General features: G+C 48.9%; 2 protein-coding genes across 8 annotated transcripts; one reads left to right on the top strand and one right to left on the bottom strand.

Annotated features, from left to right (window-relative positions):
* Positions 1-890: 890 nt before the first annotated feature.
* On the bottom strand, positions 891-7250 carry CDK2 (cyclin dependent kinase 2). Of its 2 annotated transcripts, XM_055359416.2 has the most exons (8): positions 6537-6889; positions 5727-5804; positions 5492-5612; positions 4713-4883; positions 4088-4189; positions 2947-3090; positions 2441-2644; positions 891-2167 (listed from the first exon to the last, which is right to left on the bottom strand). In XM_055359416.2, the coding sequence occupies exons 1-8, from the start codon at positions 6650-6652 to the stop codon at positions 2063-2065; spliced, it is 1041 nt and encodes a 346-aa protein (XP_055215391.1). In that variant the 5' UTR covers positions 6653-6889; the 3' UTR covers positions 891-2062. The 2 variants fall into 2 exon arrangements, with proteins under 2 accessions (XP_055215391.1, XP_004053386.1); XM_004053338.5 differs by lacking the exon at positions 2947-3090 and having other exon boundaries at positions 6537-7250.
* On the top strand, positions 6932-19501 carry PMEL (premelanosome protein). Of its 6 annotated transcripts, none has more exons than XM_031016655.3 (12): positions 6932-6983; positions 7599-7725; positions 11909-12019; positions 12178-12324; positions 15000-15134; positions 15523-15684; positions 15936-16658; positions 17386-17502; positions 17742-17826; positions 17936-18141; positions 18244-18331; positions 19257-19501. In XM_031016655.3, the coding sequence occupies exons 1-12, from the start codon at positions 6969-6971 to the stop codon at positions 19390-19392; spliced, it is 2052 nt and encodes a 683-aa protein (XP_030872515.2). In that variant the 5' UTR covers positions 6932-6968; the 3' UTR covers positions 19393-19501. The 6 variants fall into 6 exon arrangements, with proteins under 6 accessions (XP_030872515.2, XP_063549970.1, XP_063549971.1 ...); XM_063693900.1 differs by having other exon boundaries at positions 6961-6983; positions 18223-18331; XM_063693901.1 differs by having other exon boundaries at positions 6961-6983; positions 15936-16421.
* The last annotated feature ends 5 nt before the right edge of the window (positions 19502-19506 follow it).

Consider the following 19506-nt stretch of genomic DNA (forward strand, 5'->3'; position numbering starts at 1 on the left):
CTGCGAAAATACGGTACTTGACTGGCAGGCAAGGAGGGGTTGAAGGAAGCCTTAGGAAGGCCGCTACTGACCTTCGCCCCTCCCCCTGGACTTGGCTGGGGCTGGCTCTAGTGCCCTGCCTTCTATGACAAATTCGCGGGCGTAAAGGGAAATACCTCTTCTAGGGATCCGGAGCCTGGGAATTTAAGTAACCCTGACATCAGCGCTTCCTCCTTTTAGTGAGGCTTCAGTGGACAGGCGTATTTGGGGTGGCCGCGGGCGGTCTGAGATGTTTTTTGGTGGAATGAGACAATGGCAACTACAAGAAGTGGTAGCTTGGAGACGCTTTTTCAGAATCGTATGTAAATGTAAATAAAAGAATCTTTGGAAAACTTTTCTGTTTGTGATATGAAACAGAAAGGAAAAAGGGCGGGCTTGCTGGGAAATGCAGTGTCGAAAGGCAAATTCCCCGGAGCCCTCTTCCTGCCGCTATGTATGTGCATGGGTGTGTGTATGTATGGGGTGTGTGTGCATATATGGTGTGTATGTGGTGTGTGTGTATTTGGTATATGTATACGTGGTGTGTGTGGTATATGTATGTATATGATGTGTGTGTGGTGTGTGTGTGGTGTGTGTGTGGTGTGGTGTGTGTGTGGTATGTTGGCTGGGGGAAAGGAGGTTTGCTGGTGTGTGGAGAAAGTGAAGTAGGAAGTATATAGGCTTCAGTTTCCCCAGCCATAAATAGGGATGATAATAACCACTTTGTTCACCGTCAGCACTAGCCAAAATGGGGTGGGGTGGGCAGCCATGCACAGAGAGATTAGGAAAAGGGGTCTGAAATCAATGATCACATACACATATTCATATTCTGTCTCCCACCATTCTTTCAGTAAATAAGAGGAGGAAAGAGATGAACTATAAAACTAGGCACATTTTTTTAATGAGCTACAAACTAAATTACAAATAACGTTAATAGCAAGAGCACTCAAGGACAAGGGTGACAGAGACAAATCATAAACGAAAAAAAAAATGCTTTTTTTTTTTAGCACTGTCATTACAAAACCCCAAGGTGCACATGGCAACAAATCCACCCACTATGACCAAAAAAAAAAAAAAAAAAAAGCCAACTCTACTATTGGATATAACCTGAAATATAAATATAATTGTTCATCCTTCTTTTAAAGAAATATTTTTACCCATGCCCTCACTCAATCACAGCCCTGAAAAAGTGTCAGCATTCTCAAAATGATGCCTAAACCCTAACTTCTAACTCCTATGGGGTAGGAGGTGGACTTCAGAGGAAAATGGGATCAGGGATCCTTGGCAACTGAAGAACTAAGAATACTAAAAGGAAGAGAAAAATTCAAACATCTCTCACCTGCCTCATAAGGCCATGGTGAAGCAATAGATTGGAATGAAGCACAATCCCTGTCCCAGGGCCTCCCAGATTCCTCATGCCTGTAGAAGGGACAAACAAGGGGACTGGGGCCAATCATTTTTCTGCAGCCCCACCCGGGCTGAGTCTTCAGTCTCCCAGCCTATTAGGTGAGGCAAAACACTAACTAGGGTATAAACTGATTGTATCTATTTTTTCAACCGAATTCTTTAAAATAGACTCCTCCCAGTGGTTTTGTTTTACTTGGTTCTCAAAAGCTCCAACTTAGCCCCTGCTATCATTTGGCCTTTATAAACATTGTGGCAGCAGGAGGCTTGGGATCCTGGTCATCCCAAACACTGGAAATAATAATTATGGGGCATTCAGAGATTGGTACAGCAAATCTAACGTGTAGGAAGGCTTTTTTAAAATTATTTTTATACCAACCCTCTTCAGCAATAACTAAGAGAAGGGGGAAAGGGTGGTGGAGGCTAACTTAAGTGCATCTAATACTGAAACTTCCTTTCATTTTCACTGGTTCCCCCCTTTCACCCCTGTATTCCCAGAGTTGGCTGGCCAAGACTAGAAGGTGAGTGTTTAAGGCAAGATCAGAGGGCCCACCTGAGTCCAAATAGCCCAAGGCCAAGCCTGGTCAAGCCCATACTGGAGGACAGGGTGAGATTAGGGCTGGGGGCTTCAAGAAGGCTATCAGAGTCGAAGATGGGGTACTGGCTTGGTCACATCCTGGAAGAAAGGGTGAGCCAGGGCTGCCTTGGCAGAAATCCGCTTGTTAGGGTCGTAGTGCAGCATTTGCTAGAGGGAGAGATGCATGTTGACTTCAATGATGTGATAGTGGACTAAATGGGCAGCAGGTGTTCCCAGAAACCAGGAAACCAGAACTCCTTCTACCCAAGGCAGAATTCTCACTTCCATCCTCCCATGGCTGAATCAGTGTGCTAACAGGGAGAGCAGGAACCAGGGAAATGAAACACTGAGGCCCAGATTTCAGAGTCTCATCCTTCCTTCATCCTGGAAAAGCCCTTCCCTGGGAGAAATGAATGAGGGAAAACAGGTGCCCACTCTCACCGATAACAAGCTCCGTCCATCTTCATCCAGGGGAGGTACAACTTTACTAAAATCTTGCCGGGCCCACTTGGGGAAACTTGGCTTGTAATCAGGCATAGAAGTAACTCCTGGCCACACCACCTCATCTGGGGTCCCCAGAGTCCGAAAGATCCGGAAGAGCTGGTCAATCTCAGAATCTCCAGGGAATAGGGCCCGGCGAGTCACCTGAAAATGGGGAAAGAGGAAATACCAAGACCCACGTTGACGTCAGTCAAAACTCTCCTCTATACAAAGGAGTTCCCACAGACAGTAAAAGGTCAGCAGGGCCCCATGACTCCCTCCCCAGGGCCTTTCATGGGGTCAGTCACACAGAACCTGAGACAATGAAGTCCCTTCATCTGTCTCCTCACCCCCTCCTTCCTTCCCCCAACCATGGCTTTGCAGATCCCCAAGGCTGGGTGGGTCTGGGAGGGGGTGAATGTCTGGGGTGCCACTGACATGTAGCAAAGGTATCCCAAGCCACTCACGGGGTATGGGGTAGACACTGCGGTCATCCCCCAACCTTGTGATGCAGCCACTTCTAGATAGGAGCACAGCGGGCAGAGACTCTGTCTTCCATTTCTTCTGTGTTCCCCACAGCACCTAGCATGGTGCTGGGTACCCACTAGGTGCTTAACAAATATTTTTTGATGAATTGAGAGAGGAATACGGACAATTGTAAGGTAACGCACTGGGGGATAAATGCACATTACATATGTATAGGCTAATGGTCTTTAAGCTCTTGGTTACAACCAAGATAAAAGACAATAAAACATATTGCTGATTTGAAGACAGCCTACTGCACTGCACTGTTATATTAAAGGAGATGGGAGCTTCTGCATAAAGCCAGGCTTCAAGGATCCTTCAGTCTGAAAAGCCAGAGGTTGAAGGGGGACATGATCTAAATCTTTTTTTTGAGATGGAATCTCATTCTGTCGCCCAGGCTGGAGTGCAGTGGTGCAATCTTGGCTCACTGCAACCTCCATCTCCCGGGTTCAACCGATTCTCCTGCCTTGGCCTCCCAAGTAGCTGGGATTACAGGTGTGTAATCCCAAGTAGCCACACCTGGCTAATTTTTGTATTTTTAGTAGAGACAGGATTTTAACATGTTGGCCAGGCTGGTCTCGAACTCCTGACCTCAGGTGATCCACCTACCTCAGCCTCCCAAAGTGCTGGGATTATAGGTGTGAGCCACTGCACCCTGCCTAAATCTGCAGTTTAAATGAAGGGTGTGGGTAAAGTGACCACAGTTGTCTTCACTACATTGCTGGCACCATACAACAAGGTCTACAAGCCTTGAAATGAAGGCCTGAAATAAAAGAGGCACTAAATGGAATCATTCTCCCAAATATATGCAGACTACAGCTAAAACAGCTGCAGAAATGCTTTAACTCATTTCAGGGATAAGAGATGTATACCAGGTACTAAGGCTGTTTGAGGATATCCTAACACTGTGGTTGATATCAGGGCAACAGTTGCATCCTTTCCCACCATTCCCCTTGGTGCTACTTTAGAGAGAGAACCCTGTGATAGAAGGGCCATAGGTCTGGGCCAAGAAGCAGTTCTGTTGTTCTTGGATGTGGGGAGGAGGGGGAGGGGGCTGGGTGGAACTTGGGCAAGCCTCCATACCATCTCAGCAAAGATGCAGCCCAGGCTCCAGATGTCCACAGCTGTGGAGTAATATTTGCAGCCCAGGAGGATTTCAGGAGCTCGGTACCACAGGGTCACCACCTGAGGGACAGGAATAGGGAGGGGCGGGGTGGTTTATAGGGTATGGAAATTCCCGCATCTCAGTTCCTCAACACTATTCTGCTTACTCTTGGCCTCTTAACAAGCAGTTTCCTTCCCTCCATCTTTCCCCTCCCACTGATTTCCAGTCCATAGTTCTGGACTGAACCCCTAATTTGAGATCTTCCTGGAAAAACTTGAGACAAATTGGTCATAATTTTATTTCTAAATTTTTTCTTTTTGTAGATTTGTAGAGATGGGGTCTCGCTATGTTGCCCATGATGGTCTCGAACTCCTGGGCTCAAGTGATCCTCCCACCTCAGCCTCCCAAAGTATTGGTATTACAGGTGTGGGCCCAGTTAGCAACACAGTATGAATTCCATGCATACCCTAAGACTCTTTAGGATGTCAAGAGATTATTTCTACCTAGTAAGAAACTGTTAGCCAGATATTTTTAGTAACTTTGTGAATACCCTAGTTAACACCTCTTGGGAAGCTCAGAGAAAAAAGACATAAAGGGACTCACCTCATGGGTGTAAGTACGAACAGGGACTCCAAAAGCTCTGGCTAGTCCAAAGTCTGCTAGCTTGATGGCCCCCTCTGTGTTAATAAGCAGATTCTGAGGTTTAAGGTCTCGGTGGAGGACCCGATGAGAATGGCAGAAAGCTAGGCCCTGGAGCAGCTGGAACAGATAGCTCTGACAAAGGAGAAAGAGAGGACTGTGCTACTCCATTACAGTGAGCAGATTGGGTTTGCTCTGTGCCCCCAAAACTCTACTAAAGCCTTTATTATGTTGGATTATAGTTACATATTTACAAGCTATTTCTCCCAATGGACTGTCAGCCCAGAGAGGATAAGGACCAAGTCTTACTCAATTTTGCATCCCTTTTCTATATGCTGTGCATTGAACAAATGTTTGTTAATAGACTGAAAGTAGCTCTGGGAGTGAAGAATCCAGCCCTAAAATAGACAATAGGGACTCACTAGCTAGTTCTTCCACCAAATGGAAGGGCTTTTTGGAGGAATTTACCAAGTGCTCTCAAATCCCGTTTATCTGAGTTTCATCTGACCTCCCACCTGAGTTGCTAGGTTGACTCACTAGAGTTTCAACTTTGATTGTTCAGTCCAACCCTAGGGTTAATGAATATAATGAGCAGGGAAGGAGACACAAAAAGAAGGGGAGTGTGTGTGTATAGGAGATGAGGGCTCAGAAGGAGGCGAAAATCATAAAATACCACCCTGAATTGCCTGCCACCAGTCCCCCAAGACATGCCCATGATGAGAGGAGCTGATGAGAAGCATTACCTTGATAAGGGGAAGAGGAATGCCAGTGAGAGCAGAGGCATCCATGAATTTCTTGAGATCTTGGTGCAGAAATTCAAAAACCAGGTAGAGTTTATTTTCTGTGTGAATGACATCCAGCAGCCTAGAGAAGGAAAGTTTGAGGAAATGGAGGTGTGAGAGAGAGAGAAATGCCCACACTGTACAGACAGAACTTATCCTCCTTTCCAGCTGGATCACCTCTCAGACGCATACTTACTTGACAATATTAGGATGGTTAAGCTCCTTAAGCAGAGAGATCTCTCGGATGGCAGTACTGGGCACACCCTCAGTCTCACTTGGAGAGGTTGGGAAAGCAGAGATGGGAATATGGTTACAAATATTCCTTTCCCCCCCACCTAGTCATTTCTTTCCCCCAAGGAGACACCACCCAGCACCCCCTAGGAAAGTGAGAGAAGAGAAAGGGTGATGGTAAGAGCTAATTCTTGGGTAGTCAGGGTGTGGTTTTTGGACATATTAAGGCCATTATCTCCTCTTTTCCCAGGGGTAGGTAAGTAAAACCGCCTGGTGAAAGTGAAGCAGGGAGACTGTAATGGAGGGGAAAAAATGCAGGAGTAGCCCCCAGCCTCCCCAGAGAGGCCAGTGAGGTTCAACTGCCATTCTTTGGAAAGAGGAGAGAATTCTAAGGTGAGGGTGGGGCAGTGAAGAGGGCTCTTCATTCAGAAAGGCGATTCTCGCCGGTTCCCACATAACTCCACTCCATGGAGAGTCTTGGACCTCATCTCAGAGACCTCCTTTCTCTTCCCGAGTCTGTAGTTGCACATTTGGGGGCACGATCCGGCTCAGTTTGGGAAGAAAGTTTTCCATGGATTCCACACCACCCTATACTCTCCCCAGGGAGTATAAGTATACTCTTCACCTTCTACTGGCTCCCAACCCACCTCTCCACTTCTAAAGAAGTCCCTCCCTGCTCTCTTCCGGTCCCTGGACGGCTACCCGCCCGTGGGGGGTTGGGGGGGACAATCAAGGAGGTCCCCAGTTAGGAGTCCCGGGTACAGAGGCCACTCACGTGTCCAGGCGGATTTTCTTAAGCGCCACCACTTCTCCCGTCAACTTGTTTCTGGCTTTGTACACAACTCCGTACGTGCCCTCTCCGATCTTTTCCACCTTTTGGAAGTTCTCCATGAAGCGCCAGCGAGTCGGGTCAGCCCGGCCCTGGAGCGGGGGCCTGGGAACCCTGCAGAAGGCGGACCCTGGCTCTCGGGGGCCGAGGAGGGGGAAACAGGGCCCAGTACCGTGGCCCCGGGTCGGGATGGAACGCAGTATACCTCTCGCTCTTGTCAATTTGGCCAACTTGAAACAATGTTGCCGCCTCCCACCGAGTTCCCGACCGCCACCAGAGGCCCCGCCCCTGCTTCCCGCGTTTCCCTGGCTCCGCCCCCAGGCCTTTCTATTGGTCAACGTCAGAGCCGGGGGGCGAGCCCAGCGCTCCTCCCCGCAAATGATCCCGCCCCAGGCAAGTTTGGTTCTTGGGGGCTAGACAAGTTTCTTCCCCGGTGGGGCGGCTGAACACTCTTCCCAAGTACCTGCTTTGGGTCCAAGTTTCCTACCTATGTCTCTAGTCTGTAGGGATTTCTTGATTTCTAACTCACTATTTTCACCACTCCTGGGGAAAATATGTATCGACCTAAGGTTAAATTCCACCTGGCCCAGGAGCCTCCTTTGGAAACCAGGAAGCCAGGAATCTCGTTGCAAAGGAATCCTGGGCCTCAGAGGAGTCGTTGCCTCTGCCTCATAGCATACCCCGACACTGTCTCTGTTTTGGGATGCAGGGTTCTGTTTCTGTCTTTTTGAGAAGTTCCTGGTTTAATTCACTCTCCCATGATAAACTGTTGTGTCTGGTATGTGTTATGCAGCTGCCTTTCAGTTAGCTCTTGCCCGGGAGTGCATCAAGATGAGAGTGACCCAGTGAAACCAGAAACTGTCATTGAGTAGCAGGATGGGAAAGCAATGTCTAGGGGCCAGGATCCCTTTGTCAGTTTTTCCTTTTTCCTCTCCTCCGGCCCCTCCCAGGCCTTCTCTGAGGGAGAAGAGGAAGGGCTATGCAAATGAGCATCCTTTTCTTATATAGGGGCCTATCCCAGTCCCCCCAGTGCCTTTGGTTGCTGGAGAGAAGAACACAATGGATCTGGTGCTAAAAAGATGCCTTCTTCATTTGGCTGTGTTAGGTGCTTTGCTGGCTGTGGGGGCTACAAAAGGTATGTGTGGATATGTGGACATGAGCAGGTGTGAACTTGGGGATGAATTCCCCCTGCTCTGGTTTCTGTCTTCCTAATGGGAGATAGCGGCAATATTTCAGGCGTCTCCCACTCATTTGATTTAGTGAGGATGTGGGCACCTGGGCTCCCTCCCTACATGGAGATTTGGGATTGAGCCTGAAAATAATCTCATATGCTTGGAGGGGCAGAAGGATAGAAGGTCTCTGTGGCACTGATTCTGAGGCTTCCTTGGCAGTGAGCTGGAGCACGGGCTCCAAAGGGGTGAAATGTGTGGGAGACTCTTTTAGGAAACGTCTCTTGGGGTAGGAGATTTAAAGTGGGGAGTCAGAGAATGTGGTATTGGGTAAGAACACTAAGGAGATACAATCCTCTCCTCTTGGGATGGGTACGGGTGAACACAGCCCAGACCTTTTGTTCTGGGGCTGGAGAGATAGGCAGAGGGGTCTCAGCTGAGCATCACATGAAAGGGCTCTCGGGGATTGGGCCTCGTGACAGGAGCAAGGGGCGGGGGTGGGGTGGTGAAAGGGTCTGGAATGTCCCGTGCTGCTCTGAGGAGAGTTGGAAGTGGAGAAAGAATGGGGTATCTTATGACTTCTCTTGCTCTAGTGGTGGGATGCTCAATAGATGATTCCAGATCCTCCCCCAGCAGAATCAACTAGGGTTACAGCACACATTAGAAAGGGAATGAGGCCGGGCGCCGTGGCTCACGCCTGTAATCCCAGCACTTTGGGAGGCTGAAGCAGGTGGATCACGAGGTCAGGAGTTCGAGACCAGCCTGGCCAATATGGTGAAACCCCGTCTCTACTAAAAGTACAAAAATTAGCCGGGCATGGTGGCACATGCCTGTAGTCCCAGCTACTCAGAAGGCTGAGGCCGGAGAATCACCTGAACCCGGAAGGCAGAGGTTGCAGTGAGCCAAGATCACACCAATGCACTCCAGCCTGGGTGACAGAGCGAGTCTCCGTCTCAAAAAAAAAAAAGAAAGGGGATGAGGCCCGGCACAGTAACTCATGCCTGTAATCCTAGCACTTTGAGAGGCTGAGACGGGTGGATCACTTGAGGTCAGACCAGCCTGGCCAATATGGTGAAACTCCATCTCTACTAAAAATACAAAAATTAGCTGGGCATGGTGGTACGCACCTGTAATCCCAACTACTTGGGAGGCCGAGGCATGAGAATCGCTTGAACCTGGGAGGCAGAGGTTGCAGTGAGCCGAGATCACACCATTGCATTCCAGCCTGGGCAACAGCAAGACTCTGTCTCAAAAAAATAAAAAAAGAAAAGAAAAGAAAGGAGATAAGGAGGCCCAGTGTGGTGGCTCACACCTGTAATCCCAGCACTTTGGGAGGCCGTGGTCATAGGATTGCTTGAGCCCAGGAGTTCAAGACTAGCCTGAGCAACATAGTGAGACCTTGTCTCTACAAAAAGTAAAAAAAATTAGCCAGGCCTAGGCCAGGCTTGGTGGCTCACGCCTGTAATCCCAGCACTTTGCGAGGCGAAGGCAGGTGGATCAGCTGAAGTTGGGAGTTTGAGACCAGCCTGACCAACATAGAGAAACCCAGTCTCTACTAAAAATACAAAATTAGCTGGGTGTGGTGGCGCATGCCTGTAATCCCAGCCACTCAGGAGGCTGAGGCAGGAGAATCGCTTGAACCCGGGAGGCAGAGGTTATAGTAAGCTGAGATCATGCCATTGTACTCCAGCCTTCCAGCCTGGGCAACAAGAGCGAAACTCTGTCTCAAAAAAAAAAAAAAAAAAAAATTAGCCGGGCCTGGTGGTGAGCACCCGTGGTCCTAGCTACTTGGGAGGCTAATGAGGAAGATGGCTTCAGCCTAGGAGTTTGAGGCTGCAGTGAGCGATGAACGTGCCACTGCACGCAGGGTGAGAGAGCAAAACCCTGTATCAAAAGGAAAGGAAAGGGGAAAGGAAAAGGGAAAGGAAAGGGAAGGAAGTTTCTGCAGGAAAGGGAAAAATGGGGTGAGGGTAGTTTTTGCTGTGCTGAACTATATACAGAAAGGAGAGGAGAGGGGAGGGAAGGGGAGGGGAGAGAGGTTTCTGCAGGAAAGGGAAAAATGGGGTGAGGGTAGTTTCTGCTGTGCTGAAATACATACATTATATCCCAGCCCTGCTTTCTCCCTAGATGTTTAGTCTCACAGATTTCTAGAAAGTTCTCCTTGATCTGACTTTCCTCGCTGTGCTGCAGTTTCAAGTCTTTTTCTTTTACTATATTCCTTAATGTATCCTGGAAAGAGTCTGTTCACACCCACCCACCTAAGGCTCTTAACAAAAAGCCTGTACTTATATTTTGGATCCTGATTTTAAAAATCATAAGGCATTTTTCCAGATATTCATGAAATTTTATATGGACTGAGTTTGATAATTTTGTCTAGCATGAAATGACATTGTGCTTATGCAAGAAAATACTCATACATTTTAAATTTGTAGGGTTAAAATAACACGATGTCTGGGATTTGCTTTTACATACTTTAGCCAAAACAAAAACAAAAACAACAACTAGTAAGGATAAACAAAACAAATGTGGCAAGGTGTTGATAGTTGTTGGACCTGGGTGGGGCAGATGGAGATCCAGCATATCCTTTTCTTCTCAGACCTCTCTTGGTCAGTTACAATAATTTTGTCTTCTCTATCCCCATCCCCAATCTCTGCCAGCCTCTAATCCATCCTCCTCACTGCTTGCCATCGTGATCTTTCTAAAACACAAATTTGATCATGTTCAAAAGTAAATTTTTATTTTATTTTTTGAGACAGTCTTGCTCTGTAGCCCAGGCTGGAGTGCAGTGGCGTGATCTCGGCTCACTGCCACCTCCGCCTCCAGGGTTCAAGCAATTCTCCTGCCTCAGCCTCCTGAGTAGCTGGAACTACAGGTGCCCGCCACCACGCCTGGCTAATTTTTGTATTTTTAGTAGAGACAGGGTTTCACTTGGCCAGGCTGGTCTCGAACTCCTGACCTTGTGATCCACCTGCCTCGGCCTCTCAAAGTGCTGGGATTACAGACGTGAGCCACCGTGCCTGGCTTAAAAGTAAATTTTATGGTATGTGAATTATGTCTTGATTTAAAACAAAACAGGCCAGGCGCAGTGGCTCACGCCTATAATCCCAGCACTTTGGGAGGCCGAAGCGGATGGATCGCTTGAGGTCGGGAGTTCGAGACAAACCTGGCCAACATGGAGAAACCATGAAACATGACGAAACTAAAAATACAAAAATTAGTTGGGTGTGGTGGTGGGCGCCTGTAGTCCCAGCTACTTGGGAGGCTGAGGAATGAGAATTGCTTGAATCCAGGAAGCGGAGGCTATAGTGAGCCAAGATCACGCCACTGCATTCCAGCCTAGGGGGCAGAGCGAGACTCCATCTCAAAAAAAAAAAAAAAAAAAAAGTAATAATAAATAAATAAATAAGGGCTTTTTTTTTTTTTTTTTTTTTTTTGAGATGGAGTCTTACTCTATCGCCAGCTGGAGTACACTGGTGCAATCTCAGAATCTCAGCTCACTGCAACCTCTGCCTCCCGGGTTCAAGCAATTCTCCTGCCTCAGCCTCCCAAGTAGCTGGAACTACAGGTGCACACCACCACGCCCGGCTAATTTTTGTATTTTTAGTAGAGACAGGGTTTCCCCATGTTGGCCAGGATGGTCTCTATCTCTTGACCTCATGATCTACCCGCCTCAGCCTCCCAAAGTGCTGGGATTACAGGTGTGAGCCACTACACCCGGCCAAATAAATGAGTTTTAAAAATGCACTTCAGCCGGGCGCAGTGGCTCACGCCTGTAATCCCAGCACTTTGGGAGACCAAAGCGGGCAGATCACCTAAGGTCGGGAGTTCGAGACCAGACCAACCAACATGGAGAAACCCCATCTCTACTAAAAATACAAAATTAGCCTGGCATGGTGGCACATGCCTGTAATCCCAGCTACTCAGGAGGCTGAGGCAGGAGAATCGCTTGAACCCAGGAGACAGAGATTGCGATGAGCCGAGATCACGCCATTGCACTCCAGCCTGGGCAACAAGAGCGAAACTCCATCTCAAAAAAAAAAAAAAAAATGCACTTCGAATGTGAGAATAAATGGGGTGACATGAATAGAGTGTTATCCTTGAGAAGGAACTGAAAGGATCCTAGGGCCCTTCATGGCACATTCCTTTTAGTACCCAGAAACCAGGACTGGCTTGGTGTCTCAAGGCAACTCAGAACCAAAGCCTGGAACAGGCAGCTGTATCCAGAGTGGACAGAAGCCCAGAGACTTGACTGCTGGAGAGGTAGGAACTTGGAAGTTCCAGGAGAGGGCATGGTGGGAGTGGGATGAGGAAAAAAGCAAGATGAACTGCATTGAGTGTAGCTTGAGAAGAAAAGGAGGGGAAACGTATACAGGGAGGGGAAGCCCAGGAGTCCCAGCTAATGTAGCTTTCCTTCCCAGGTGGTCAAGTGTCCCTCAAGGTCAGTAATGATGGGCCTACACTGATTGGTGCAAATGCCTCCTTCTCTATTGCCTTGAACTTCCCTGGAAGCCAAAAGGTATTGCCAGATGGGCAGGTTATCTGGGTCAACAATACCATCATCAATGGTGAGTACTTCCCTATTCTAAGTCCTTATTCCTAGGGCTCAGGTTCCCTGGTATGCCCAGTGAGCTCAGGGAATGCCCCTTCCTTCTCTACTTTTTTTTTTTTTTCTTTTTTGAGACGGAGTCTCGCTCTGTCGCCCAGGCTGGAGTGCAGTGGCGCCATCTCGGCTCACTGCAAGCTCCGCCTCCCAGGTTCACGCCATTCTCCTGCCTCAGCCTCCCGAGTAGCTGGGACTACAGGCGCCCGCCACCATGCCCGGCTAATTTTTTTTGTATTTTTAGTAGAGACAGGGTTTCACCGTGTTAGCCAGTATAGTCTCCATCTCCTGACCTTGTGATCCGCCCGCCTCGGCCTCCCAAAGTTCTGGGATTACAGGCGTGAGCCATCGCACCCGGCCTCCTCCTTTAATTTTTAAAACAAGTTATATGTGTAATACGTACTCATTGTAGTTAAAATTTAAAAACACAGAGAAGGCCGGGCGCGGTGGCTCACGCCTGTAATCGCAGCACTTCGGGAGGCCGAGGCGGGCGGATCACGAGGTCAGGAGATCCAGACCATCCTGGCTAACACGGTGGAACCCTGTCTCTACTAAAAAAAAATACAAATAATTAGCCGGGCGTGGTGGCAGGCGCATGTAGTCCCAGCTACTTGGGAGGCTGAGACAGGAGAATGGCGTGAACCCAGGAGGTGGAGCTTGCAGTGAACCGAGATCATGCCACTGCACTCCAGCCTGGGCGACAGAGCGAGACTCCATTTCAAAAAAAAAAAAAAAAAAAAACAGAAAGCAAAAAGAAAAGAAAATTACAGCTGTAGTCCCTGCTACTCAGGAGTCTCAGGTGGGAGGATCATGAGCCTGGGAGGTCGAGACTGCATGATCACGCCACTGTACTTCAGCCTGGGTGACAGAGTGAGAACCTGTCTCAAAAAGAAAAAAGAAAAAAGAAAATTACAGTCCCTAAAGTGGAGGACAGCAGAATTCAGGGGACCTAGAAGTTGAACAGACCTATATTTAAACTTGTCCTTGATATGTGACCTTGGGCAAGTTACTTGTTTTGTGTTTCCATTTCTTTTCTTTTTTTTTTTGAGACAGAGTCTGGCTGTGTCACTCAGGCTGGAGTGCAGTGGCAGGATCTCAGCTCACTGCAACCTCTGCCTCCTGGGTTCAAGTGATCCTTCCGCCTCAGCCTCCTGAGTAGCTGGGAGTAGCCTCCCGAGTAGCTGGTACAGGCGCATGTCACCATGCCCGGCTAATTCTTTTGTATTTTTAGTAGAGACGGGGTTTCACCATGTTATCCAGGATGACTCAAACTCCTGAGCTCAAGTGATCTGCCCACCTCACTGTGTTTCCATTTCCGAAGATAAAAGGATTGTTGTAAGGATTAGAATGTGATAATATGTGTAAAGTACTTAATGTAGTGTCTGCTCTAGCCTACAGTAAAGGCTAAATAAATGCTATCTAGTGCTGTTATTTATTTATGTATTTATTTTTGAGACAGAGTCTCGCTGTGTTGCTCAGGCTGGAGTGCAGTGGTGCGATCTTGGCTCACTGCAGCCTCCACCTCCCAGGTTCCAGCGATTCTCCTGCCTCAGCCTCCTGGGTAGCTGGGATTATAGGCTTCCACCAGCACGCCTGGCTAATTTTTGTATTTTTAGTAGAGACAGGGTTTTACCATGTTGGCCAGGCTGGTCTTGAACTCCTGACCTCAGGTGATTTAACCGCTTCAGACTCCCAAAGTGCTAGGATTACAGGTGTGAGCCACTGCGCCTGGCCCCCTAGTGCTGTTATTTTTATTCCACTAGCTAGAGCAAATCACTCTAAATATTTTGATATGTGGCTATATATATATATATACATATATCTTCTTTTTCTTTTATTTTTCTTATTTTATTTATTTATTTTAAAGTCAGGGTCCTTCTCTCTCTCCCAGGCTGGAGTACAGTGGTGTGATCATAGCTAATTGCAGCCTCAACCTCCTGGGCTCAAGTGATCCTCCTTCCTCAGCCCCTGGAGTAGCTGGAACTACAGGTGCATACCACCACACCTGGCTAATTTTTTTAAAATGTATTTTGTAGAGACAGGGTCTTGCTATGTTGATCAGGCTGGTCTTGAATTCCTTGCCTCAAGCAGTCCTCCCACCTCAGCTTCCCAAAGTGCTGGGTTTACAGCCATGAGCCACCACACCTGGCCAATTAAATTATAGCTTCTGGCCAGGCACAGTGGTGCACGCCTGTAAACCCAGCACTTCGGGAGGCTGAGGCGGGAGGATTGCTTAAGCCCAGGAGTTCAAGACCAGTCCTGGCAATATAGCAAGACCCTGTCTCTACAAAAAAATAAAATTAGCTGGGTATGGTGGTGCATACCTGTAGTCCCAGCTACTCGGGAGGCTGAGGTGGGAGGATTGCTTGACCCTGGGAGGTTGACACTCCAGTGAGCTGTGATCACACCACTGCACTCCAGCCTGGGCATCAGACTAAGACCCTGTCTCTAAAAAAAAATGTAGTTTCCACACCCTCAACCCCCAACTACCACCCCAAATGGTTATATCATGGAGAATGTACTTTCTAGCTAGGGAATATTCCCAGAGCCCCTCTCTGATACCCTGGGAGCAATTTTAGGGGTTTTGATATACAAAAAAGAATGCCAGGGTTTGAGAGTGACTCTGTATTTATCTTTCAGGGAGCCAGGTGTGGGGAGGACAGCCAGTGTATCCCCAGGAAACTGACGATGCCTGCATCTTCCCTGATGGTGGACCTTGCCCATCTGGCCCTTGGTCTCAGAAGAGAAGCTTTGTTTATGTCTGGAAGACCTGGGGTGAGGGACTCCCTTCTCAGCCTATCATCCACACTTGTGTTTACTTCTTTCTACCTGATCACCTTTCTTTTGGCCGCCCCTTCCACCTTAACTTCTGTGATTTTCTCTAATCTTCATTTTCCTCTTGGATCTTTTCTCTTTCTTAGCACCTAGCCCCCTTCAACTCTATCATAATTCTTTCTGGCAACTCTTCCTCAATTGTAGTCCTACCCCATGGAATGCCTCATTAGGACCCCTTCCCTGTCCCCCCATATCACAGCCTTCCAAACACCCTCAGAAGTAATCATACTTCCTGACCTCCCATCTCCAGTGCTGTTTCGAAGCCTGTCCCTCAGTCCCCTTTGACCAGTAATCTCTTTTTCCTTGCTTTTCATTCCAAAAACTTCAGGCCAATACTGGCAAGTTCTAGGGGGCCCAGTGTCTGGGCTGAGCATTGGGACAGGCAGGGCAATGCTGGGCACACACACCATGGAAGTGACTGTCTACCATCGCCGGGGATCCCGGAGCTATGTGCCTCTTGCTCATTCCAGCTCAGCCTTCACCATTACTGGTAAGGGTTTAGGAAGGGGCAAGGCCAGTTGTAGGGCAAGAGAAGGCAGGGAGGCTTGGATGGACTGGAAAGGAGAAAGGTGAAATGCTGTGCAAACTTAAAGTAGAAGGGCCAGGAAGACCTAGGCAGAGAAATGTGAGGCTTAGTGCCAGTGAAGGGCCAGCCAGTCAGCTTGGAGTTGGAGGGTGTGGCTGTGAAAGGAGAAGCTGTGGCTCAGGCCTGGTTCTCACCTTTTCTGGCTCCAATCCCAGACCAGGTGCCTTTCTCCGTGAGCGTGTCCCAGCTGCGGGCCTTGGATGGAGGGAACAAGCACTTCCTGAGAAATCAGCCTCTGACCTTTGCCCTCCAGCTCCATGACCCCAGTGGCTATCTGGCTGAAGCTGACCTCTCCTACACCTGGGACTTTGGAGACAGTAGTGGAACCCTGATCTCTCGGGCACTTGTGGTCACTCATACTTACCTGGAGCCTGGCCCAGTCACTGCCCAGGTGGTCCTGCAGGCTGCCATTCCCCTCACCTCCTGTGGCTCCTCCCCAGTTCCAGGCACCACAGATGGGCACAGGCCAACTGCAGAGGCCCCTAACACCACAGCTGGCCAAGTGCCTACTACAGAAGTCGTGGGTACTACACCTGGTCAGGCGCCAACTGCAGAGCCCTCTGGAACCACATCTGTGCAGGTGCCAACCACTGAAGTCATAAGCACTGCACCTGTGCAGATGCCAACTGCAGAGAGCACAGGTACGACACCTGAGAAGGTGCCAGTTTCAGAGGTCATGGGTACCACACTGGCAGAGATGTCAACTCCAGAGGCCACAGGTATGACACCTGCAGAGGTATCAATTGTGGTGCCTTCTGGAACCACAGCTGCACAGGTAACAACTACAGAGTGGGTGGAGACCACAGCTAGAGAGCTACCTATCCCTGAGCCTGAAGGTCCAGATGCCAGCTCGATCATGTCTACGGAAAGTATTACAGGTAAGAGTATCAGTGCGAATGAGGTTCACGGAGGTGGGGTACCCTACTCTACTCTGTAAGTCTTACCCAGGACTCAGATGTTACCCAATCCTTTGCTTAGCACTATGGTCCCCTCAGAGCTCTCACTGGCCTGGCTATAAAGCCCTCCAGTCTCTCTTAATGACATGGAGTAGGTCTGGAGTTCAGGAAACCAAGGTCTTCCCCTAGGCCATGAGGAAAGAGCTTGTTGCTTTCTCTACTGCTGAGAACGGTTGGCGAGACCAGGGAAAAGACTGTGATCATTTATGTAATATTTATAGCTCATTTTCTGTTCAAGCATAAATGCACGAAAATCCTTCCCAGATTCCGAGATGATCCTTCCATTTCCCAACCCTGGATTCCCATCCCAAAGCAAAAAGGGAGGAATGAAACAGTGATGCTTAAATGAGTTAACACATGTTGAATGTCTAGCCTAGGAACTGACATAGTGTGGGGTGTGATAAACATTTGAGGATTTTTTAAAACTCCAATGCCACCCCTAACTGTGACTCTGGAGGAGTCATTTTCTTCTTCTGGGCCTCAGTTTCCTTATCTATAGAATAAGGTTTCCCAGGTCTTATCTGATTCCAAGCCTGTGACTCCAGAATCCAGTAACTCTGGTTCAACCTGAAAAAAATGCCTGCTTGGCCTCTGCCTCCAGATGAGTCATCTGTCTCTTGATCTTGCCTCCTTGATCCTCTCCTGCCAGGTTCCCTGGGCCCCCTGCTGGATGGTACAGCCACCTTAAGGCTGGTGAAGAGACAAGTCCCCCTGGATTGTGTTCTGTATCGATATGGTTCCTTTTCCATCACCCTGGACATTGTCCGTGAGTCTTGCCTACTTTGGGGGCTGATGGAGGCAGCTGTGTGCTACCTAGGGCTGGTCAGTGGAAGCACACCTTGGGAGGAATTACTCACCTAGATAGGAAGAATACCCAAATGCCAGAGTCCTCATTTGAAAGCACAGGGATGGGATTGGTGGAGCAGCCTTGGGGCTTTTCTGTCTCTGGGCTTTTGGGGAGGCCAGGTAGAGGAATCCTAACTTGATAAGCTTGCAACTCTGCAGAGGGTATTGAAAGTGCCGAGATCCTGCAGGCTGTGCCGTCCAGTGAGGGGGATGCATTTGAGCTGACTGTGTCCTGCCAAGGCGGGTGAGTGTCTCACTAGTGTGCTGGTAACTCTTGGGTTGACTGTTTCTCCGCTCTCTGGCATTTAGTGTCCCTTCCCAGATCCCCTTATATATGCTGACATTTCTTCCAGGCTGCCCAAGGAAGCCTGCATGGAGATCTCATCGCCAGGGTGCCAGCCCCCTGCCCAGCAGCTGTGCCAGCCTGTGCTACCCAGCCCAGCCTGCCAACTGGTTCTGCACCAGATACTGAAGGGTGGCTCAGGGACATACTGCCTCAATGTGTCTCTGGCTGATGCCAACAGCCTGGCAGTGGTCAGCACCCAGCTTATCATGCCTGGTAGGTCCTTGGACAAGAGCTAAGATGAGGAAGGGAGTGGATAGAGGGCAGCTGGCAAGCAGCAGACACTGAGTGAAGCAGTGCCTGGGATTCTTCTCACAGGTCAAGAAGCAGGCCTTGGGCAGGCTCCGCTGATCGTGGGCATCTTGCTGGTGTTGACGGCTGTGGTCCTTGCATCTCTGATATATAGGTAAGGGCCTCATCACACAGCTCAGACCCCCTTGTCCCTTATTATCACTACTCACTTTTCCTCAAGGGGAGAAGAAACCACCTCTCCCTTTGAGGAAGCATAGTGTCCAGGAAAGAGCCCAGGCTTTTAAGTTAGACAGACTTGGGTTGCAGTCTTGCTTGTAGGACCTGGGGGAAGTAGCTTAACCTGTCTAAGCCTCTGAAAAGTAGGTAAACTAATACTTGCCCTGTGGGGCTGTTGTAAAGATTAGAAACAATGAGTAAAGCACCTGGCTCTGAAGCAAGAGTGCAATAATTGATATTAAGGACTGTTGTTAATAATATGAAGAGTGGGGGCAGTTTGGGTAAACTGAGTTTTCTTTTTTTTTTTTGAGACGGAGTTTCACCCTTTTTGCCCAGGCTGGAGTATAGTGGCATAATCTCGGCTCACTGCAACCTCCACCTTCCAGTTTCGGGCGATTCTCCTGCTTCAGCTTCCCGAGTAGCTGGGATTTCAGGCACCTGCCACCACACCTGGCTAATTTTTGTATTTTTAGTAAAGACAGGGTTTCGCCATGTTGGCCAGGCTGGTCTCAAACTCCTGACCTCGTGATCTGCCTACCTTGGCCTCCCAAAGTGCTGGGATTACAGGCATGAGCCACTGTGCCTGGCCTGGGGTGAACTGAGTTTTCTACCTGCAAGAAGGGCAGATCCCCCAGGCCTGGGGTGGCATGGTCCTCAGGCAGGAAAGCTTATGGGGTGAGGGAGGAATGGACAGAGGTTACCACAGAAATAAGAGAGGGTAAACCCTGGAGGTGAGGAGAAGGGGAGGAAGCTAGGATCAAGGCTAAGCAGACTGGGATATGGGTGTGTTCCCTTCTTTGGAGAAGCACAGACAAGCTACCTTTGTCCATTGCTAACCAGTTTACCCCTTCTCCCAATATCAGGCGCAGACTTATGAAGCAAGACTTATCCATTCCCCAGTTGCCACATAGCAGCAGTCACTGGCTGCGTCTACCCCGCATCTTCTGCTCTTGTCCCATTGGTGAGAACAGCCCCCTCCTCAGTGGGCAGCAGGTCTGAGTACTCTCATATGATGCTGTGATTTTCCTGGAGTTGACAGAAACACCTATATTTCCCCCAGTCTTCCCTGGGAGGCTACTATTAACTGAAATAAATACTCAGAGCCTGATGCTG

This window comes from Gorilla gorilla, chromosome 10, assembly GCF_029281585.2.
Source record: "Gorilla gorilla gorilla isolate KB3781 chromosome 10, NHGRI_mGorGor1-v2.1_pri, whole genome shotgun sequence".
NCBI classification, from domain to species: domain Eukaryota; kingdom Metazoa; phylum Chordata; class Mammalia; order Primates; family Hominidae; genus Gorilla; species Gorilla gorilla.